The 25,255-nt window shown below is 36.5% G+C and overlaps 1 protein-coding gene across 2 annotated transcripts in view; it reads right to left on the bottom strand.

Annotated features, from left to right (window-relative positions):
- The window catches only part of csmd1b (CUB and Sushi multiple domains 1b), a 433,675-nt gene that overhangs the window by 155,981 nt on the left and 252,439 nt on the right, over positions 1–25,255 (bottom strand). For both annotated transcript variants that reach the window (XM_081605248.1, XM_081605247.1), the window contains exons 11-15: positions 12,252–12,355; positions 11,916–12,028; positions 6,456–6,638; positions 6,152–6,337; positions 873–1,013 (exon numbers count right to left, since the gene is read on the bottom strand). In XM_081605248.1, coding sequence (XP_081461374.1) covers positions 873–1,013; positions 6,152–6,337; positions 6,456–6,638; positions 11,916–12,028; positions 12,252–12,355 — 727 coding nt within the window. The remainder of the gene's footprint in view (positions 1–872; positions 1,014–6,151; positions 6,338–6,455; positions 6,639–11,915; positions 12,029–12,251; positions 12,356–25,255) is intronic.

Here is a 25,255-nt window from a genome sequence, read left to right on the forward strand (position 1 = left end):
TAAGGCGATGACGATGGATTTGAAGCAGAAATAATCATACTGCTAATCAAACTGATGGATTACGTCAGCAGTTAGTCACTGATGCATCGTTCTGGCTTGATTCATTGGAGTTTTACTGGATCCTAGAATCTTCATTTAAGGATTTAGACTTAATGTTAAGTACTTACAGCTTAACATAAATAATGAAAAACTAAATTCTACTCATGTACCCCTAATCTTTTATAAAGGTTTATTCAATACTTTTTATATGTACTTGGGTTTACCTGCTACAACTATAGATGACATTATTACAGTAGGGCATCTGAAATTTGTTTTGCTAAATGGTCTTTGCAAACCCATTCAAGGACTCAATTTGACTTATCCGTCACAAATACAAGGTCAAGTTAGCTGACATACATACGCTGCAAGAATTTACCAGAGCATATACATGACAAACTAATTGAAGGTCATGGTAAGAGACAAAAGAACAAACTAGAATGGAAAAAGCAATTTCTACTCATGCTAAGAAAGCTCGCATGGTTACCAGAAATTGCCTAATAATTAGTTTTAAATGCCTTTTGTCTAAAAAACAAAACAAAAAATTTTTTATGAAAAAATGTAAAATAAAATTAACTTGATTAGTTTAAGGAATATCCAGTTCAAATGTCTTGTCATTTTAATGTATGTATTCAAAGTAAATTGCTGTTAAAGTGTCCTGAAACAGCCAACATAAACTTACCAGGCAGTAACAGTGGTAATTATTGCTTTTATTGTGGAACTCTTCATGGCAACTATGTCAGGTAACATTGTGATGTAATTTCCCTGAACTGCTTGTAGAGCACACATCATTAAACAGACTGCTAGATAATGTTAAGCAGGTATGCATTACGTACTTGTGTAGCTGATATTGAAGCCTTTCCCAGTATTGGAATGGTCAGACTGGAATTCCAGTCTCATAATATGTCCATTTGATGCAATTTGCGATGGAACGTCTTTTCCTGAGAAAGTCCCAAATGTTGTTGCCTCAGACAAACCTAAAAAAAAAAAAAGATTTACAGAGATGCACATTTAGACAAAATGCTCCTGGAGATATAAATAAACACATTAGACTCAAGCAAGCAGAACAAAGTGGGGAAAAAAGGATTTAATAATAATAATTAAAAAAAAAAGAAGTCTAGCTTTGATGTAATGCTGTCCATTATATTAAAGTTTCCACATGTAGAGTAGCAGGCCACTGCTTTGCCATGCAATTCCGGTTGATTTTCATTTCTCTTCAGAGCTCTATCAGGGATTTCTCTCATTGAACTCAATTCCTCTGGCTGAATTTCAACCAGGCGAATCAGAGAGATCAAAGCAGAAGAACGCCGCTTTTCTGTGCTGTTTTAGAATTGTGGTCTGCCATGATTGTAGTTTAGAAACAGCAGTGGTAAACAAAACCATTCAGTCCCTGTTGGCCACGTTACCAAATATTAATTTAACATTAACAACCATCTTGTTTCGCTTGGCACTTTTCTCAGTGGAGAATGGCTGTTTATAGTGCACACAAATTCCAGTAAGCTTCATAGCGTCAAACTGGTGTATTACATAACTGGTGCATTGCATATGTCACACCTAAACATTACCTCCTGGGTAAAATTTAAAACTTCAACAAAGTCCATACCTAGAGCAAGTAATTGTTTCAATGTAAAGCATAGAAAAAGAGGCTGGTAGGATGACCAGGGAACAACATTTACAGTTCTTTCTACCCTGTGAAATGTCATAAAGTATGCAGAACCTCACATCTTTGATGCTAATACCATAGAAATACCGTAAAATGAAGAGTGAGTGAAATGAAATGCTAACTCTTTCCAAATGTTAACATAAACCAGACAAAGTTGCTATATTAGATTAAAACAACATGTCTGATTTGGATGCTCACATAGACTGTTTGAACTATGCGACTCCAGAGGCCTTGTGGTTGTGCGCCATCTCGACATCAAAACCTCCAGACATAATCGCAGTGACATCTTCACAAGCTGACAATACTTGAAGCGAATATTCCAAAGGGAACTATTTGTTTACTCAAAGGACCTGAGAGAATATTCGAAGTACAAGACTGAGTATTGGATCCAACATTTTACCCTGCGGAATAGAGCTTCTGAAAGCAGAGATTTGTTAACCACACAATCCAACTGCAATCAACATACTTCAGTAATTCAGTGAATTAAACATGGAAATGTGAAATTATTTCTTCCTATCAACAAAGAAAAATTTTGATAATCGATGTGCAGTGAACACTTGATTAATGGGCCAATAGTCCATACTGACCAGTAGCTGTAGATTGCCAAGACTGTGCTATTTGTCCCTCAGGTATGCTGAAGTTGTTAAACAAGCTCATCTGATTATGTATCTTGCAATTACAGCACACAAGTACACACAAGCCAAAGCAGCGATCAGTGAAATTAATTAGTTTGAGTCATTTCAAAATTATGTCCATCTGAGCTACATCAGATGGACAAAATTTTGCATTAAGACTGAATAGGAAAAATAATTATTGAGATCCAGTGAGATTTTGACAAGTTTCAGTGGAACGAAATTCATTCTGACGGTGCTCGCACAAGAACTCAAAAACAACTCAGACATAAAAAGGAATCCAACATGTCAAAAACAATGTGATTCTAGACAGGGAAAAGAAGAGCAGAAGAAAACTAGGAAAAGAGTTTGTCCTTCACCGATATCTATGTCAGTTTCCATCATCAACTCAGTTTACACTCTGAGGCAATTAGACAGTTTCAACCCACAGAAAGCAGAGTCGTGATAAAATCCCAGGCTTTTGGGTAAGATTTGCTGACTTCTCAGCTGCAGGTTACCTTGAGGTAAATCTTGAGTTCGACCAGAGCCCAATGGTGAATAAAGAACTGGTGGTGTGGATGCTACTGGACTGCAATGGTCTTCACAAGTTTGAAGTGTTAATGTCCAAATATATGGCGATGCTGACATACTATTCGCCGAAATCCCTTTTTGTGTTGACCAGTAACTGAACAGGTGTGCTTGTTAAAGTGGCCGCTGAGCTTATGTTTAATCTGTTATGCTTAATTTTACAAACTGATGATCAAAACATCAACATGTTCCCAACTGAACATTTGAGTTTGAAAGATAGTAACAAAATCATAGCTAATGGATGTTTACAGTGTTGGTTTTAAAATCTTATTTGATTAATGCTCATGTGCAGACAGAAAGATTATGTTTTATGCTCAAGCAGATGCTTTGCAAATCCCTTAACCAGCTTGTTCTTGATTTCAAATGTTTTTGGATTGATACTATTAACTCCAAATGTTGCATTGAGAGCATGAACAGATATGAATGAAAGTTTTATCCGGTTATTGCATCATTTTGCTGGTTCATCTTATTACAGCTGAATCTGTCCTGGACAATTCTGTCACCACAGTGGAAATGGTTCAAAGAACCCACACTCCATGTGGAGTTACATGGTTGTAGTGACTTAAAGATTAGCCTCTATGGACAAATTCACAGTGCATCAGATGAATGGCCCTAAAACTCCCAACTGGCCCGCACAGCCCTAGACACGCATCTAGGGCTTCATTCTTTATGACACATTTGTGTCTTGAGCATCTGACCATTTATTCAAACTGTGATCCAAACATAATCAACGGGTTTATTGGGGAACACAATGAAACAACAAGGGAAGGATCAGAACAGAGCCCAGAAGGTCTGTATTAGACCAGAGAGGTAGTGTACCCGCTGTACAAATAGATATTATATCCACAAATATGCCTAAAAGACTGAAGAACAGATGGAAGCTGGCTGGTGATGACTTTATGAATTGCCACCGTCATAAGTGATACTATTTTTTTCAAATATAAAAATAATGATATAAGATAAACAACTTTAGGACTTATGCATCCAAGTGGTTTAGGTACTTTTTAACTCATCTCTATGAGTATATATGATTAAAATGCACAGACTAACCTAAGTGTGAAGCCTGAGATGCATAGGGACAATATGATACAAGTCCTTCACAAATCCAATCATTCATCCATTCACCACATCAGGATAATCCATGGAATGGAGTCAGACGGCCAACGGTCGCCTTCTCCTGTGAGAAACACTTATTGATGTTGTATTTAAATTTAATTCAATTTTAAATGTTTCTTTAAAGTTTTATGTAAATGACTATGTTGCACATAAATCCTGCACTTTAATGCTACTGGTTGCTAATTGTTTGTTGGTAGGCTTTGCTTTTATGTGAACTCAAAAGTTAATGGTGCAAATTTTTGTTTCCACTTACAATAATAAGAGCTATTTATTTTCTTTACAACATATGTTTATCTGTTTTATCTTTTCATTTTCATTTAGAAAAAAAAAAAAAAAAAAAGAATAAAACAGTTATCTTTACGGGGTGACCGAAGTCGGTCTTTAAGGACCAGCATCCTGCATGTTTTAGTTCTCTCCCTGGTTCTGCACACCTGGATCAAACAATGGCTTGTTAGCAGAACACTGACATGCTGAGAAAGTCCTAACGACCACAAGGGAGAGAACTCAAACATGCAGGACGCCAGCCCTTCAGGACTGATTTTGGACCACCCTGCTAAAGACTAATTTCAGTAGAAAACCTTTTGCTCCTCATCAGTAACACTTGAACAGAATTACAATTGACCTTAAATGACCTCGTGCCTGCCTCTGGAAAAGGAAACAAAAAAACAAAAACATTTGACTACATATAATAGGATTGTTTAAGTAATGACTGCTGAACGGAGATGCAAAAATCTAAAATTAGTCTAGAATATTGAATTAGTCTCTGTGGTTAGGTTAAATTAGGAGCGTAAAGTAAACACATCTAAAACACTTCTGGCATATCCCTGGGCTAAGCTGCCATGGGCAACACTCAAACAGGTTACTACTACACTTCTGTTAAGTTGCACCTACAATGTTAAGTTGTAGTTGCATGCTCATAAAACAACACATATAGGCAACTTAACAATAAATAAATGTAAAAAACCTAAACTGTCTTCTCCCATTCCTGTAGTCTGTAGTTTCTTCCTGGGTGAGTACCTACAGATGCATTACATACCTATCAAGTCTCCCGTTTTGGCTGGGAACCTACCATATTTTACCCCTCTTTCCCACCGTGTTCTCGTTTTAGTAATTTCTCGTAAATTTCCTGTTTTATAACATAATTACGTCCCCACCCCTCGCTCTAACAGTAGTCCCAATCCCCCCCTATTTTGTTTGTTTAAAATACAATATCCCATCTGTCCTCCTTTAGTGCGCCATTTAAATGTAAATCAATACTCAAACCCCACAAAAAGCAAACTAATCAGGAACTATTTAATGGGACTTATCCATCAAATGTTGCCTCAGGTCAATGACCAAAGTCAAGTCAAACTAATACTGGACTACTAAATGCTTTTAATGTCTTGTTTGAACTATTTATATTTACAGATATGCTTATGTTTTAAAACTTAAAAAAGGCCTAATTAGAAATGTAACTAATAAGCTTAAAATGTAAGTATTATCTATTTAAGAAAATGTAAAAAATGCAATCAGTATTGATACGATTTCATATCATTCAAATTATTGACATGTTTTGTCCAAAATCTGTCTGTGACACAGAGATCAGTCATACATAACCAGTGACAACAAGCTGAGAGAAAGTCAGAAGGAAAGAAAGAAACAAAGAAACACGCAAGGAAAGAAGGGAGCAAAGAAAGAAAGAAAAAAAAATCCCTAAAGATGCAGAGATTTACAGTCAGTCAATTAAACACAACTTCATCCTGCCAGTCAAGCAGGGGCTTAACTCGAACCTGCCAAATCAATAACTCTGAAATGTGGAACAACAATATAATTGCTCTGTGTTTTACATGAGGTGAAAAAATGATCAATGTGATGAAATAAAACAGAAAATAGCAATTATCTTTCAGTTCGGGTTATTGACCAGTCATTTTTTTAACGTAAACCCAGTCTGCAGTTTACATTGCCTGCTTGGAAATACAAGATGAAAAAGGTGATCACTTAAATATGTTTTAAATTTTTTTTTTTACATGGCCATTTATGTTTCTGCTGTAACTCATCAAAACTTAACTGCAGGCCTAAATTTAAAATCTTTAAACTGATTATGAAACTGCAGCAATTAAATGAGAAAAATGGCATATCGTTATTAGGAGATAATTACCTTCATCTTTAACTACCAGCCAATCAAATTGTGGCTCCAGGTCAAAGTCAGAGAAGAAGAGATGTATTCGACTGCCCGGCTCAGAGATAATCAACCACACACAGTTCAGGTTGTTACCATATTCCTCTGGGTAGTTTGGGGACAAGACGGTCCCTGATGGAGCCGTGAAGTTGAAGAAGCAAGAAACTACAAAAAGAGAAGTGGAAAAAAAAGATAAATTTTTGTCAATGCAAGCAGGTTCACAGAGACAAGTAAACATAAAGGTACAAACAGGTACAGGCCTTATAAAAATGTGTTTACTTACACACACAACTGGGTTTGTTTCCAGACCACTGGTTATTGTGTTGGCACGTGATGGTTTTTTCTCCCACCAGCTCAAAAGCCGACTGGCAAAAGAAGGTCAAGACGTCACCGTGCTGAAAGCGATCGCCGCTACGGCGACCAAACGCAGGCACTCCGGGATCACCGCAACCTCCTCTGTTGATTTCTGAAACAAATATAGGATTTTTCAGTCCTGAAAACTCCAGACACCAAGTCAGATAGCAAAAAAAAAAGCATATTTCTATCTTTTAAACAGGTAGCGCAACAAGGATGGCAAATATAAATAGCCCATGAACGTCATTGCATTTTGCCATTTTACAACCACAAAAAGATTTTATGTGAAAGACTAAGAATTTAGAGAAAACTGTGCAGCAGAATCTGTTTTATTTCCTAGTTTCATTTTATAAGTTGCAAATAAAAATCCAACAAGTTTGTATTCAGTTATTCACTACAGTTTGATTTCCCTAAAGAAAAATCCAGTGAAACCATCTGTCTTCTGAAATCACCAGATTGGACCAGGACAAGATACCCCAGCAACCGTTGATCATTTCATTTGATTATAAGCTGTTATATATGTAAACGGTTCAATGGAGGTCTCAGAGGTGGTTTAGAGAACATTAGTGAGAAAACAGAATCTGTAGAAGACCGCAGACGGGTCAGAGATAAAGCAGCAAAGCAGTGTTTCATCATTCAAAAAAAAAAATGGAAAAAGTATGTTCTTTACTACAAGTGTTGTGTGCATTAGTAGCATTTTACGACTACCGTATTTTCCGCACTATAAGGCGCACCGGATTATAAAACGCACCTTCAATGAGTGGCCTATTTTAAAACTTTTTTCATATGTAAGGCGCACCGCATTATAAGGCGCATAGAATAGACGCTTCAGTTTGGGTTGCCACCCGTCCCGTAATGAACCGATATGGGACGCGATTTGTTCTGTACTCTACAAATGTGGATGTGTAATAATAAAGAAGTGGTCCCTGAGTACTTTATATAGCATCCTGCCCCAGTCATTGTTTCACTCACGGTATTGGTGTTGCGATATTGTGCCCAACTGCATTCTGGGTAACACAGACCAACCGACACGCTGCCGCCGCAGTCTCTGTCTCTCTTCCGCCGCCCCCCCGGCTTTAAATGGATAGAGGTTGGTCTCTTGGTAACCCTAGTCGAAGCACCCCAGATGAATATCTAAAGCCACTTTGTTGACATAAAGAATGTCAACAAAACAGTCCGACTCCGGTCGGCGAAGAGAGCCTTCCGCGACTGGGCCGATGCGTGGCAGGACGATGGTCACCCTTCTCCGTTCGCGCACAGCATGTTCGTGGAGAACATGGTGTTACATGACCTGCAGACGACCTGATTCGGTCGGTAGGTAGATAGGTCAGTCAAACTTTATTAACAAACCAGCATTCTGACAACTATCCCAGCATGCACCGCACGCTTCTTCTACGGGCGAAAATGAAGTCGGCGGCTGCTTACCGTGGTTGCTAGACCTGTTGTGGCTCAATATTGGTCCATATATAAGGCGCGCAGGATTATAAGGCGCACTGTCGGCTTTTGAGGAAATTGAAGGTTTTTAGGTGCGCCTTATAGTGCGGAAAATACGGTATTTGTAATGTAGAAGTATAATTAAAAAAATAGGCCTGAGTTGCATTGGCAGAAACAAAATGCTCTTCTGCACCATAAAATATAAAAATTTTTCCACCTATTTCTATTTTATTTACGCACCAATTAAATCATTTTAAATCAAATAAAAACAACAATAGCCACTGATGTGTGAGCAGAGCCTTATAAACAAGCAAAGTCGTACAAAACAAAGAACAGTTCTCACTGACACCTGAGTCTTAGAGGATGATGACCATAAACAGTAAGAAAAACAAATGAATGTCTTATATCAAAGCACACACACGCATTGGATAACTTATTTGAAGCCCATACGTAGATCCAATTGATAATCTGTTGCAAGACTTCAAATTTCTTGTTAAATGCTCTAAATTTAATCTGAATGAGGTTGCAGGCGAAAAGACAAACATGTCAGTGTCTAGATTTCTAAAGTTTGTGGATACAAACTCCAAAAAACTTTCAGCTACAAACACGGCAAACAGGAGGTTTTACAAATGTTTAACTTGGAGGGAAAGAGTTTAAATTCATTTCCCACATGGTCTTTTTTGATAGTAAAAAACCGTGAATAATTATCAGTCCACCTCACGTTAAAATCTATTTATGTCTTTAGGCTGTAAAATTGTGAAAAGTAAAAATTTTAAGGTGTAATATTACTTTTACAAGGCACTGTAAGATATTTGTATTTATTTTAGTTTCGATATCAAGTATATTGTCTTAATGCAAACATTTCTATAAGATCTCTGAATTGCAATGACATATTATATCAAGATGAGTCTTCAATATTATTCAGCTGTGCAGTGATGTAGTGGCAATCTGTGAGAAATTTATTTAATTGCTTCCCTTCTTACAGTTAATTGCCATCAGGGTAATTGCAGTGCAATTTTGTTTTAATTGTGAAAGACAAAACAATAAGTGGAAACACACACACACGCACACACACACACACACACGCACACACGCATTCTCACAGACACACACAGACAGGTTTTTGGAACAAATAAGACATTTAGAAGAGAAAAATTTTGTGACATTCTTCTCTTCTCCACTGACCCCCTGGATCTGCTTCGGACAAGCATCTCAATATAAGTTATGCATTTGTATTTGCATGCGAGTTTTCCACTTTTGAACTCAGCTGGGATGCAAGAGCGCCTACAGGAAGAGAATATTAAAAAAGCCTCAAATGTATGTGCTGCCCACAGCTTTCTGTCACACAGATGACAAGTGTCAGGATGGATTTCAATGATCCTAAGCCCAAAGTTAAGTCTGTCATTATGCTGTTAAGTGCCTCACTCTTTCTGTTGCATCATTCATCCTCCCTTTTTTTCTTGTTTCAAAACTTGCACAGTTCACCACAGAGTAAAGATGCTAATTACAGATTAAAATAAAGAAAAAGATTATCATAAAATCAGATTTGCCATTAGACACATCGTCTTATTATACAATATAAATGGATAAATGTTTGGGTTCATTGAAAAGAACGTTACCTCAATTGACTTCAGACAAGAGAAATATGTTTTTTGTGCAGGTGATTATTTGGAGTATACAGCTTTTCTGGTTAAATCAAACTCGTAACACCCAATGGCAGTTAACTGCCACATTGTTTTCATTTTTTATAAATGCATAAATGAAAAAACAAATTTCACTCGTATTTAGCACATTGAGGTAAACACATTTACTAAACCATGATGACTCATGTTTTTTTGTTCAGCAACAATGCTCATAAGATATTAGATAAAATCAGAATGGTTATGTGCAAACCCGAGAGTGTTGTAAGATACCAGTTTTAACAATATTTGATCAAATCTATTGTCCTGTGGAAGGATAGAAATATAAATGCATTTTTTGCAATGTTTTTTTTTTTTCCCCAAAGCAAATGGCTCTGGTCAAAGTGTTTGCAGCAAAGTATAAAAAAGCTTTAATTAATATATCAGTTCAGATCTGTCTAATGTTTCAGCTCTAATAATATCCCACATGGTGCACACAAACACCCCCAGCTTCGCTGAAAAAGAAGCAGAGCCTGATGCCATTTAAAAAGAAAAAAAAATGGACACAGATTTGGGCTGAAAATCCAAGACAACTCAGGAGGGTAAGGCTGATCAAAGTGCATAACACGGTGACGTTATTGCATTTGACAGCATCGCATATACCCATGCAAGAACAGACATAAAAACACCACAGGCAGATGTCGGGTTGTGATGAGGGGAAAAAATATAAAACTGAAGCATCTGCAGGAGATCATTTAATACTGTTTATTTTCACTTCACATTTCAATATTCTTTTTTGTTTCAAATACTTGACTTATGCTTGATCATTCTGGTCACTGTTTTACAACTAAGCCAAATTTAAAGGTGAAAAAGCTCGGATGAAACCTTGAAAAGCACAAAGCCGTGGCTAGTCTTCAACTCTTTGTTGTCTTGGTAACCCATTTATTAAAGCATAATTTTATCATGATTTCTTTTCTTAGCTACTCAGAAATAAACTTGATGGCGCTCATGGAATACATTTTATTTAATTGATGCCACTAAAGCATTTTAACCAGAAAGCTACAGCAGGTATTACTCACTGCAAACCGGATTCTTTAAACCCAGTACAAACAAAAAAAAAAGAAATGTCAGTTACGGAGCCACATTATGGTCATTGTGACTTTATGTTGGGATAAAGAGCCACATTCTTTACATCTCACATGAACAGTCTGTTACTACATGTTCCTAAGTGTTTCCAATCCTGGAGTTTCAATAAAATCACTGCAGTAAACACACCGAAACAAACACAGAGCACAGATTTCTTCCATTTTGATCCTCCTCTGCTTCTGTCATGGTTTCTGTGTCACACTACATGGCAAAGGGAAGTCTGAACTAAAACAAATTGTAAAAGACTGAACCCACAACAAAAGCCGCGAAAACAATTAAAACACCCAAAGAAAGCTTGTATATTTTTTTAACATACTTGGGAATGTGACTATTTAATATTAATCTTATAATACTGGAACTGCATTACCATAAAAATTAACAACAAAAACTGAAGACTGTTTTAAAAAATGTCTGTAAATATCGTCACAAAGGACATCGCTTAAAGGCACAAGGAATAACACACACACACGCACGCACACACACGCACACCCCCACGCACGCGCACACGCACACCCCTACACACACACACACACACACACACACACACACACGCACCCCCACATACATGCACACACACACACACACACACACACACACACACACACACACACACACACACACACACACACACACACACACACACACACACACACACACACACACACACACTCCCCGCCCCCAGGAAATTTACTTTCATGGAAACTCACAGAGTAAAAGGCATTATGCTTAGATGACATTTAAAGCGAACAGTTACGACATTAAGAAAAATCTTTTCTCTCACACATTTGAACGTCTCTTATGACATCGAGGTCACTGTTTTCACAGTAATGGGTTAAGACTGACAAAAAACGACTGGTATTTTTAAATACAGGCTATTTGTAAGGATGTGTTGGTCTTTAAGAAAGATGATTGTAAATGTTTCATGTAGCTAGACTGGTTGTCATGTTGTATTTATCAAAGCATATAGAAACATATTCTGCTGTTATGCACACAGAGGCAATCTTTGTGGAAACCTGTTGTATGTAATATATGCCTCTCCCTTCACTTTAAGCTTTACTATAACACCTTTTTCATCTTAAACCATTTGCCATATATTAACTGCTTCCCTCGAATGCTGTGATATGCTGCTGCATATGTGTGTGCATGATTCAGTGATTTGAAGTCTTGAAATCCTTAGAAAGAATCCCTACCTTCATAGATTGCCTTGAACCCCGCAGAGCCGATTGTGTCGTCTGACTGCAGGTGTAGCCACATCTGATTTGACAAGCTCACGATAAGATCAGGGACGCTGGTACCAGTAAGTCTACAAAGACAAAGCATTACCTATACATCAGTAAAATAATCTTTTTATCCATTTTACTTTGGTGTATTATGCAGGAGATTCAAACATATTAGCAATTTGCAGTATAAGATTTGAAAGAAATAGCTGCAGAACAGTCTACCGTTCCTCCGTCTACAGTTTTCTTTATGATTGCCTATAACTTGTTCTGTACTGGTACAGATGAGAAATTATTACAGGTGCTTACACATAGAGTACCCTCCGAGTGTCTCCTATCTTTCCACCGTCTCCCACAGTCAGCGTGTCATATCCTCTCTCCAGATCGAACTCATCAAATGACAGCTTTATTACCTGAAACGATGAAAAGCAAGAAAACAGGCATAGAAATGGTTACAAAACAACAACACACTGAACTGAATTAAATAGCAAAGAAAAGACAAAAGGTAATAAGAATTTATTTTTGCCATCATATTTTCAACCCGTATAGTTTCAAGAAACATGAGCTTTTAATGATCATATCCCTCTGGAGAATGGAAACCGAAGGACTGGATGAGGGCTTCATAAACAAGCATCACTTTAACTGAACCCTAAGTAACAAGACTCGTGTGCTTTATTAGAGTAACATTGGCCCAAACTGCATAGATGGCGTCAAGCCAATTAAAAGATTCAAGATGATTTTGTCATTCTAATTTGAATAAAAATCATTAAAAAAAAATCTAGTCTGATAATTATGTGTCATAGTTACATAAAACTGACACAAATGCCACATAGCCGTCTAAGTAAAACCAAAAGCCAACCTTCAAAACAAACCAAGTCAATTCCATGTAACCACTAAGCAGCAAAATTGTCTCAGTATAAATGTTCATTCTACATCATCACCGCAAAGAATTGCAGAAATAAAGTTACGGTGGGTAATATTTAAAATACGTGAGATATCTTGGGCAAATAAATACTGTGAATATGCAATATTTTTTATGTCAGTTGTGAAATGCTTTTAGTGATGAGGCTTGTAGTTTTTATTTACACTGAAATAAGAAGTATTTCCAAACAAAGTTATGCGATTTGAACAGGCTGACTCTATTTTTTCTTGACAAGTCATGCAAATCAAAACAAAAAAAATAGGATGCATAACCTGAGATCAGGCTACATACTGTATACTTATTTAAAGCAGCATGAGGGTCTTAAGTTTCATTTTATATTGGAACAGGAACAAATTTGTGGTGTTCAGTCTTATTGGGACCATTTTCTTTTTTTTTTTTACTTTCCAGTTTTTCAACTTTCTATAGACCTCTGATTTTAGGTTCCTTTTCAAAACAGCAACTGAAAAACAAATCTGATTATTCCATTGTTAAATCCCTTGTTCCACATGCAAAGCATGTTAACAGAGAAATTTGATACACAAGAAAGACAGTGTTTCTCTCTTAAAATAATAATAATACGAAAATATTAAAAACAAATGCATTCTTCTCAGCTCTTTTTGTGGACCCTCAGTCACGGTTGTATTTGATTCCAGAATTAATGTGAATTGGTCTTTTGAAAAGCAGTAAGAAAGAAAGAAAGCAAACAAAAAGGTAGAAAAAGATTGGCTCTCTTTTATTTTCACATATATTGAGTTTTATTTACAGAAGTATAGTCAATTACTGCCTTTGGCTCCACATGTACCACACAAACAGGCACTTAAAACTCCTTTAGACAAAAGGTAAAAATATACTTTTAGATAAAGTGAAAAAAAAGTACTGCAGATTTATTATACAATGATTTTCATGGTTCCCCATTTGTGCAGCATTTTTTTCCCGTCTTAAAATATAGAATGGAAACAAAAGCAAAAACATTGGATGGTGATGAAACAGATTCTGCGATCAGATCTTTGGACTCTGCAGGAGGATTCCAAATATGCCACAATATGAGAAATTAAATTAAATATTTATCAAAAAATAATATGCTAATATATTTATACTGCTAAATAAAAAATGTTGGAACAGGAAAAAGGTGATGACTTGAGCCAGTATATGCCTTTTATTGTAAAAAAAAAAAATATGCAAAAGCAAGAGGAAAATATATTTCTAAAAAGTAGTACAATCACAAAGGTGATATGTGTACGATATGTTAGTGGAACAAAATAATTAATTACAAATGTGGTCAAAAAGTCTTGAAACTTAAAGACCATTGATGTATTTTTAATTTTTTTTCTCAGCAGCATCATCGGCCTCATTTACAGTTAAACAAGTCATTTCTGGAAGTTACACCCTGCATTCACACCCCTCTGCTGCTGAACACCGAGAGCGGAATGCCTGACTTACACCTGTGTGGCTGCGGTAGCATGCATACAGCATCAGTTCATCAATCTGCTTTGCACTCTAAAATGCTGCAATACTGGCATTCCATTATTCACTGCTTGTTCATTATTTATTAGATGTAGATCATATCCCTGGCAGCATGGATAATGGCACATCTCTGCTGTGCTCAGATATACTCAGAGCAAAAAAACAAGGTGCTGGTCTTCATAAGAGAAGACCCTTGTTTATTACTGCAGGGACCTGAGATGATCTGTGAGCGTGTAATACGTTGCACGGAAGGCCATCGCATTTCAAATCACAGTACAGTAACAAAAAAACCTTTTTGTGGGTGATAAGGAGTGTAAAAACCATTTCAGCAAGCCAGAATCGTCGATGCACAACTAAGCCTTTGCAGTGCTTTGTCAAAATAAAAATGGCCGGGAAATGTTCAGATCATGTCTAAGGATAGGAGACGGTCTGAGGGATTAACTACGATCATGACAGGAATGGCAATGAGGTCATTGTATAGCTCTCTAAAATCTGCATTTCTGTTTCCGCGCACCTTTTCATTTACAAAAACAGCCCACAGTCTTATGCAAACAAAACAATATATTTTGTATAAAGCAACATTGAAGATGCAGCCCAATCAGACTGCTTGTATAAAGTATTTAACTGTCCCAGTGTACATTTGTTGTTGCACCCTCGAGCATAGTGTAGTCTTTCCAAAAGAGCTCCAACTAATGGGAAAAACATGCAAAACTACTGGCTAACAACAAATGACTGGGGGCATTAACATACAATGATGAGTTGATGTGATTTTCTCTCTACAAGAGGGTTCACGAACTTTGTTTTCTAATAGGCTCAAACGTTGGGGATTTGTTGTAATCCTATTAGGACTTTTCCCATCCTAAAACATGCATTTTTGCTTCTTTTAAGGAGAACTGTATATGCCACACATCGCCCAGCCTTAATGGAGAGGTGATTGACAGTGCTAAGACCCGCCTCCTGGAACTGATTTGTTGTTTCCAGGTAGCACTGTAGGAAGACAGAGGAGCACTTTTTTTCTGTCTCATACCATCCTGTCACGACATAGTGACAGTTTCCAAAAATATGTACAGAATATGTACATACGGCAATTTTAAGTAGCATGGCTTCCTTTTATTTTCAAACTTGTAAAGGTTTTGGGATTGGAACACTTTATGTCAAAATAGCACCCTGAAAAGCTAAAAATGCCTTTGATATGGCTTTATAGCCAATGATTTTTGATAAACTTACAACTGAAAACATGAATACGCTTGTGACTATAATGCAAGGGTTGTTAAAAACTCTACAGGAAGCTTGAAGTCATAAAACAGAGTGAACCAGAAACTGACAATAGTTTTTTTTTCTGTGCATCCAAGTGTGATAATTTGTGTGTGAGTAGGAGGTGGTTTTCTCAGGTATATCTGTCTTAACAAGTGAAGCAGAATAACTCTAAAGGCACAGCTGTTTCACTGAGTGTGTGAGTGCTGTCTAACTTTGTTTGTTCACCTACGTGTGTTATCTTTCATCTATATTTTGCTTGTGTATGCTTTTACATTCTAGCTTGTGTGCTGATGCAGTGAACAATGGTACTTAATGGAAGGAAATGAAGCGTTATTATCCTTTGGTCATTGCCAAGAAACTCAGTGCTCTTAAATAATTTCTAAATAGGCCTGCTTAGAAAAAGATTATGCAAGACGCAACAAAAATGTGATTAAAATTCAGGTATTCTAATGACAATGGTGAATTTCGGAATTGTCTATATTTGCTAAAAATTCACAGGAGGGTATAAATATTTAAAATTTAAATAGCATTTGAGGTCATTAATAGAACGGCTCAATGGGACATTTTAACAGTGCAACTTTAACTGAGCAACCCAAATCTAAAGTGAAGTCCCTTCAATAATTCACCAGGTGTAGTGCTTTGAACTCTGAGGTTTCCTGATGACATAATCACATAGCAAGATCAAATAATTTCTAGGAATTGGCTGGGTTCTTGTTCTAGAGAATACCATGGCATTACAAATAAAATAAAACAAAATAAAATAATGGTTTCGACATTGCAAAAATGATTGACATAGTATATTCGCTCATTTCAAACTCTTTTAGTAAACGTGAAATACTACATATTTTGGAACAGAGCAGTTCTATTTCTCTCCAGCACTTTGGTGCAAGCCATCAATCATACATGTATGACATCAGCATAAAGGAAATTTATTACAAATTTATTTAAAAAAGGAACTCGATAGAGTTGGATATCTTCTGGTTGTAAAAACCCAGAAAGTCAACTTTGCCACTAGAGCATCCCCTGTTGCCCACACAGTAATACTGTATGGAATCAAATTTTAACTACTTGAAGGAATAAATTAGTGGCCCCTTTCACAAAGCACTTCAAGGTAGATACATATTTTTTTTGTTTCATTAAAGGCCAAATGGAATGGGAGGGATTAAGATCAGCTAGCCTCCCTTATGTATTCAGCTGTGATTAAAAAAAAATAAATAAATTTGTAATATTAAATGTTTAACGTAGACGTATGTTTACAATATGTTTACAACGTAATGTAACCATATTTTACGTTATTTTTCTATCATGGGGGCACTGTTGCTCAGTGGTAAAGCTGGTGCACCACAATGGAGTCTTCACTGATATTCTGAGCCATCTACTTCTTCCTGTTAATGTTCTTATAAATGAAAATACTGCCACAAAATCATAAAAAACATAAATTAAAAAAGTACTGTAACATCACAAAATTGGAGCATTTTTGTTCAAGGATTTCATCAGAATCCCAGACCAATCCTCACCTGATGATAAAAGATATATAGATATATTTTGACTTACCGTATTTTCCGCACTGTAAGGCGCACCAGATTATAAGGCGCACCTTCAATGAATGGCCTATTTAAAAAATTTTTCATATATAAGGCACACCGCATTATAAGGCACATTGAATAGACGCTTCAGTTTGGGTTGCCAATTTGTTCCGTACTCTATTATTACACATCCACATTTGTAAAGAAGTGGTCCCTGAGTACTTTATATAGTAGTCTGCCACAGTCATTCTTGCGATATTTTGCCCAACTGCTTTCTGGGTAACACAAACCAACCGACACGCTGCTGCTGCAGTCTCTGTCTCTCTTCCCCCGCCCCTCCGCCACCCCTGGCTTTAAATGTATTATCAAACGTTATTAACAAACCAGCGTTCTGACAACTATCCCAGCATGCACCGGGCACTTCTTCTTCTACGGGCGAAAATGAAGTCGGCGCCTGCTTACCGTAGTTGCTAGACCTGTTGTGGCTCAATATTGGTCCATATATAAGGCGCACCAGATTATAAGGTGCACTGTCGGCTTTTGAGGAAATTGAAGGTTTTTAGGTGCACCTTATAGTGCGGAAAATACGGTACTCTGATTGCAAATTCACATCAAAATGTGTTTGGCAGTAAGCTTGAAAATTACCTTTTGCAGACCCATATGTAAGCATGCCAGAAAAGACAGAACATTAATGACGCCCTAACCATGAGTCACTGCTGTACAGCAACCCTGGATCAGTAAAAAATATCTGGAGTATCAGTAAACGTATTTTGTATTTTTTCTTATGTATTCTGTGACATCATACTGTGTAAAAGTGTGCAGCCAAAATTCATAAGATAATGTGGATCTGCATCGGGTGTTCCTAAAAATAAATTTAAATGTGGGTATTGTTAACACAGCATGGGTTTAATAATGTGCTTTCAGTCTGTTATTTGTATTTTCAGATAACATAAAAGTACATGACCTGATTCTGACCAGACCACAATCTTTGGGTTTCATGTCGCAACAAAGCTTGGCCAGTAACACCAACCTGTGTTTTGGTAGCTCAGCCAGCAACCACCCTAAGGTAATTTCAATACCTAATTTATTTATTATTATTATTATTTTTGCATATTTCAAACTTCCTAATTTATTCAACCTTTTAAGTCACTAACCTGAAGGCAGCCAACCTTTTTAGAACAAGCCAATCCCTCCTGACACTTTTCAATAGATAGCAAAACCGTTTGTTTACAATTTATGTTTATTATTTATGTGTTATTTATGTGTTATTTTATGTGTTATATGGTTCATTATTCCTTTACAGTGGGGACAACATTTATTGACAATTTTTTTTTTTCTAATAGATCTGTTGGAATGCAATTCTTACTAGATGTTGATAACAACCAAAGTTACCCACAACTACAAATGAATCAAAACTAATGAATCCATAAATCATCGTTAATGTGGTCAAATGACACAGATTTAGTGTCAAACATGACTTCTGACATTTCATCAGTGTTTAGTGGAAAAGCCTTTGTCAGTGATGCAAACTTTAAAATGTCTCCCGCATAAAGAAACTAGTTTCATGCATTGCTCAGGTGTGAGCTTTACCCATTCTTCCAGACAAATTGTCCTCATTCAGGCAGCAATTGACTGGGTCATTCCGGCTGCTGATTTTTTTCTTCTCCAAACCCAACTGTGAGTTTTCTGCACAGCGTGTGTGATATTATTTTGCTGATTAAAAATCCAAACGATTTGTCTTCTTTATAAGAAAGTCTCAGTATATTTCTCCATATCTATATCTCAGTACTGTATGTTGAAAAATATCCCCTAATCATAATGTTCTCTCTTCACATTTTCTGTTAGTATGTGTATTTGAAGTCATGCACATGGCCCTTTCCTCTGCACATGGTGTGCACTATGATACCAACGGAGCTCCAGTCTTATCAAGTCAGAAGTTTTATGATGATATTTTTCTTCAGCAGTTGGTGTAAAAATAGGCTTCTGTGGTTTGTGCATTACTTATTGTTGTATTTAAAATAACCACTGCACTTGCCAATTGAAGTTAGAGTTAACTTAGAGCTAATATTATACTCTATGGCTTTCTTTGGATGGAAAATTTGGTATATTCATGTTGATACCGTTTACCAAATGTAGTATTACGCTAGCTAAAATCTGAGACATAATGATATAGCTTTAATCATGTGCCAAAAAAAAGCTACATAGAGAAAGTTTAAACCATAAACTGAGGTGACCTACGACCAGAAGTAGTACAGACAGGGAACAGCTGCCCTGGAGCCAAAGTCTACAAGATTTCCCTTGTTGAGATGAATGAGTTGAGTTTAGTTACTGGAGAGCTGCCACAGTAAGAGTTAGCAACACTTTTTCAACAGATAACTTTTAGACTTCCAGTAAAAGAAAAATGTATGGGCAATGTTTGAGGAGGCAAATTACTGGAAGCCTTATTTATTTTAAAATGTGGGAAAAAAATAAGAATTTGATTAATTATCTCACATTTTTCTAAATGTGGTTCTTTTACCATAGGCTTAATTCAGCCACAACTACTTTTATTGTCTAACCAGAACTTGAGAAACAATTTGCATGCATGTTTGAAAAGCTAAGCTATAAATGGACCATTAGAGGGTTAAAATATGGTTATATTTGTGATTATATACATTTATTTGATAGTATTGTTCAGTGACATGTAAAGGGCCCAGAAACGGCTTGTGCACAGATGCTTGATCTCTTTTCTAGAATTTTAATAATAAATCAACTGGAGGATCAAGTCACAAGTTACATACTTCAGACGTTTCGCTTGAAAGAGAAATTGCTATTTTGGTGTGTCAAATGGCATTTTTTCTGGTTCCTGTCTGATAAAAGCAAAGAAGGAGTCACAGGGTTTGGGGAATATGTGTTTGCTTGTTTTATTTTCTCAACGTGTCAGGAGTGAGGATATGTTACAATGTTCTTCAAGCTCATTCTCGGATTTGGAGGTAGAGCAGCAGCCTTGGCAAACGTCAAGATAATTACAGGCCCAGCACGGATACACCACCTCTCTTTAACAGAGCTACACGTCTCTGCACTGTGTAAGGAAACAGAAACAGACAACAAACTCTGAACTTAAGACGCAACAGACAGCAGAGTGAAGCTGCCAAGTGAACCTCTCTTCACCCTGCCTCCAGACACAGTGCCACCTCACATTGAGACCTTTTTGCACACAAACTGAAAAACCAATTGAACATCATCTTTTTCAAATAGTCAATGCATGAAACAAAATGAAATTGATATTTCAAATTGCAGTGTGGTGATGTATAGGAGTGTGCAAATCCAACACAAGTAAATAACTGATTTAAAACTCTAACAAAAAAAGAAAAAAAATCACTTTAATGATTGTTTTTTAGTCTAATCTAATCTGACAAGTGGTTTTTCAATATAACAGGAGGTTCTAAAGGAGGCTCCCCGTTGGCTGTGTCTTGGAAGGACCCAGATGTGACTCCATATTTGAGTGAAATGGTTCCGGCCTCAGGTCATCTTTATTTTTATTCATTTAAAAAAAAAAGAAAGATCTCTACAAGTGTGAAAGAGCTTTTGAATGCTACTAACTAGGATCTGAACACTGTGAGTGTGATATGGTTTTTTAAAATAATAATAATAATAATAATAATAAACTGACCTGGTGAAATTAATTGCATAAGGTTTTGCACCTTTTAAACTGTATTTTAATTGTATAATACATAGAATATTCATGCTGTAAAACAAAAATTTACAATAAGTGCACCTTACTGATATGTTAACTTCAAAACCATTTTTCAACTGGTAATCTTCAGGCTGCAGTTATAGCTAGGGTCACTGTCTTCAGTGGTGCAGTTTATTCTTTCAAGTAAGAATTTTACTCAGTGTTTTTTTTTTTTTGTTTTTTTTTTTTTGATGAGGTAACCATAAGAGAAGAACTTTGACTTGGCAAGAAATGTAATGCTTTTGATTGTTGATTCAATGTTGCATGACTCTGTGTTTTTGTGTTTAATGATGTAAAGCACTTTGAAATGCCTTTTTGCTGAAATGTGCTATACAAATAAAATTTGATTGATTGATATAAAAATGTTGCCTTTCTATATGCTATGTCTGCCATTACCCCCTATAAAAAAAAAATAGATAAATAAAAAAAAAACTTGCCAAGAGTTAAGGGAGTAGGGTATGAGATGACTTGTGAAATGGTAAACTGGCGTCACAGACCGAGTGTGTGATGACCGGATAACAGATGACCACACAGACAGCTGACGAGGGCATAGAAGGCAAAAATGTTGCTATAAACACACAATGAACTTGTCGCTTTAAAGGGCACCGAGACATCACAGATCACTGACCTTCATCAAAATACAGGATATTCATTAGCAGCAGTTATGAGTCACATGTGTCCAATCCTTTTCTTACACTCATTTAACACAGCATTGACCCTACTGACCATCAATCTGCAACACTTTTGGTTCCACAATGTTGATTAGATTTTTGAACCTCCGCTGGACGCAAGATTGTCCTTGCTGGTTTTGTTTGTACAATTGACGTGAAACTCTCCCGTTTGCTCCATGTTGAGTTCAAAATCCTCCTGTTAACAGTCTAAGCCCTCCATAATTATCTCTGCTTTATGTTTGTCAACTCCTTCACATTTACACACACGCAAATAGCTATTTTTATTTTTTTTTTAATTTTTCTCTTTGCAGCACTTTTTAATGTTATGTTGCTAATGGAAGGCAACCATGAGAGTCTGGAGAGGTACTTATAAATAAAATGTATTATTATTTTATTAAGTTGAAAAAGGGACTTGTACTTGCAAGTTTATTGCTGACCTGCTTTCTGATTTCAGTTGTCAACACTTTGCTGAAAAGGAACCCTTTTCACCAGAATGGTCTCTACTTACTCTAAACTTGTAAACATCCACTGGTTTATACAAGTCTTCAGGTTAATTTAGGAGCTGCATAAAGGAACGCCTGTAAAAGCCTGTGTGTGTTTCACTAAAAAATGACCTCTACTAGTTCTAATGATCAACACCATGGTCAGCGATTTCTCCTTGCTCTTCTAAGTAGTTACTGATATCTATAAAAGTAGTTATTTAAACCAAATTGGTTTAAGCAGTGACTTATACAAAGTACAAATTAGAGATAAGGCAAAGACTGCCTCATGAATGGTCAGTGAGGCAGGCAAAAACCAAAGTAGTAATGAACCACAACGTTCCTTTAAATTTTGTTTACAGCTTTGATAAATAAGCTAAACAGATGCAATAGCAGAAGGGTGCCCTATTTAGACATGCATAACAAAGCACTGCATTTTGGGCGTTTTCTGCTCTTTAATGAAAGAGCTTGAGCACTGATGCAAAACAATATACAGCTACTGAACTATGCTGGATTTTAACACATCCTGGCTGCTGCCTTTATTGTTCTTTATTGGCCTCACTTCCTGCATCAAGTAAAAATTAAGGGAATCTGACTGAATGTCACATATTGTGTCAGCCGTATGTTGAAGTGATAGCAATGATGCTCGCATGAAAATAACCAACCAACCCTGCACGCGCGCATGCACAAACACACACACGCACGCACGCACCCCCCGCCCCACTCACACACACACACAATTCTGCAGTTGCTAATTTGTATTCATCAGAAAAAAGACAGCAATGATTAGAGGTTTAAAGGGGATGTGAGATGATGCGTTTCAAGGGTGTGTGTGTGTGCGTGTCTGTGTGTATGCGAGCAGCAGGAATGCTTCATATTTGAACAAAATAATTATCCGCTCTACACTGATGAATCAAATGACTGACACACACAATAACACACACGTACACACGCGCTGTCAAGTCCTTTTTCTTCTGCCCACCCAAGTTATTCCTCGCTATGACCCGAGAGCTGACAGTTCACCGTGCAACATATTTTTCACAATCGCTGGCAGTTAGCAATTAAGCTGGCAGACAGAAAACACACAGTCAACATTCATAAACTCAAACACAACCTCTCGTACACAAATAACAACAGAGGCAGAAACAAAAATAAAAGCACAGTCACCGTGTTTTTTGCCGAGAGGCTGACAGACAATAACAAACCATATTGATTGAGGCGCTCTTATTCAAAACTTAACAAGGTGACACACACCAGCTGGCATTACTTATTGGTCATTTAAACTTGTGAAAGTGAAACTACATAAAGAAGAAAAAGGAAAAAGAAAATGTATGCACAATTCAGTAAAAAAAAAAAAACGTTTTTTCAACATTGAAACACATTATTGATGAAAGAAGTCATCTGGAATAAAAACCTGACAGAGACACTGTGAGTGCAGGAGTAAAGAAGAGCAGCACACCAACAATGACTGACACATAAGTGAAAATAGAAAGGCAAAAAGGTTTGCATGGATATAGTTATTACTCATTTTAATCAATGCTCCAATACAAAAAACTAAACCCCTATGTTGAGCCGTCCATCAACACAAGGATGCGCAAGGTAAGTCCTTGAGATCCAGCATCCTGGAACTTCTACATGTTTCCCTTCTACAGCACACCTGAATCGAATGAATGTCTAGTGACCAGGTCTCTAGAGAGCTGGATGACTGAATACTGATGAGGGAATTCAGCCATTTGAGCCAGGTGTGTTGAAGGAGGGATGCATCTATAACCTGAAAGATTGTAGTTCTAGAGGACTGAACACCATATCTTACCTAAGATTAAACATTTACCATCATTAAACATCTTTTTCAAAACTTAAATCTCTTTGAACTACTCTGTACATGGTTGTACCCATGAGTATGAAAAGCATCAACTCTTCTGTTTTGAGAATATGCCAGGAAAAAAAAAGACTTTGCAGTTATGTTTGAAAGTATAAGAAAACCAAGGTTTCCATATACCAAATTAAACCTTGGTAAGTTTCCTTCTTCTGCCTTAACTGCTGAATAAATTACGTTTGTCCACCAATATTGATTGAAAAAGAATAGTATGGGGAGACCTCAGACAAATCTCCTACTCTTCTAAATTGACAGATAAATTTGATGAGAAAAAAGTGCATTAACAGCATCATCAAGGTCAAGCAAAAATACACAAGAGACCGGTCAAGGATATATATGTTGAGAAGATTAAAAGGAGGATTATGCCATAAAATAACATCCAAAACACTGAGCATCTCATGGAGCACTGTTCAATGTCACACATGGTGCCTAGGGAGGACCTACACTAAGATTTTACCAGGAACATTTGTACTGGATGCTACGATTAGGTGTAAGAGCAATGGGTTCTAAATAAGTGCAGATGAAATAATTTTTTGATTGATATTTGTTTAAAGAATTTAATCCTATATTATTATACCTTCCACCTGTAAATTATTCACTAAATTGGGTTGGTCTGTCAGATACAATCACAATAAAATATGCAGAAGTTTGAAACTGTAATTTGCCAAAATGCCAAAATGTTCAAAGTTAGTTTTGAAAAGCACTGTATTTATAGCCTCAAACCGTTTTTCTTATATCGTACAAAGTCACTCAAACAATGCATTTAATGATGGCTCTTTTAAAAAGAATTTAGGCTGACATCTATCAACATGAACAGGTAACTGTACAAATCTTATTGAGATTAGATTAGTGAATGTAAGGGGCTGAAGAAAAAAGGAAGCAGAGTTTAGCAACACCTGAGAAAAATGTGATTTCAGCTTTTTGCGATAACAAGGCAGGCTAATATGGGAGCACATACAACAATATGCCAAGGAGAAAGACAGTCTAGGTTGGACTGAGTGTGTGGTTTGTCTCATGAAAAAAATATTTCTGCAATTTGGAAAAAAAATATGTTGAAGACTAAATTAGAAATCAGTAAAAATGTCTTAAATTGCATGCTGTAATAAGGTAGAATTTCAAGTTTGCAAGAAAAGTAGTGACAAAATTTATCATTTGAAAATGATTTGATTTTATCTAAAAAATTTAGTATGTATTCAAAGAAAGTGTACCTGCATATTCAAAAGACTTTGAAGTTTTTTTATTTGTTTCTTTACTGGTTCATAGGTTGAAATGGACCCATTGACTTACATGTAAGCATTTTGAGGTATTAAATGTGTACACTTACATGCATAGGTAAATAACAAGACAGTATAAGGAGCAGGAAAAAAAAAATATTACATCTGCCATAAACTCAGATAAAAGAA

This window comes from Poecilia reticulata, chromosome 3, assembly GCF_904066995.2.
Source record: "Poecilia reticulata chromosome 3, P_reticulata-male-v2, whole genome shotgun sequence".
NCBI classification, from domain to species: Eukaryota; Metazoa; Chordata; class Actinopteri; order Cyprinodontiformes; family Poeciliidae; genus Poecilia; species Poecilia reticulata.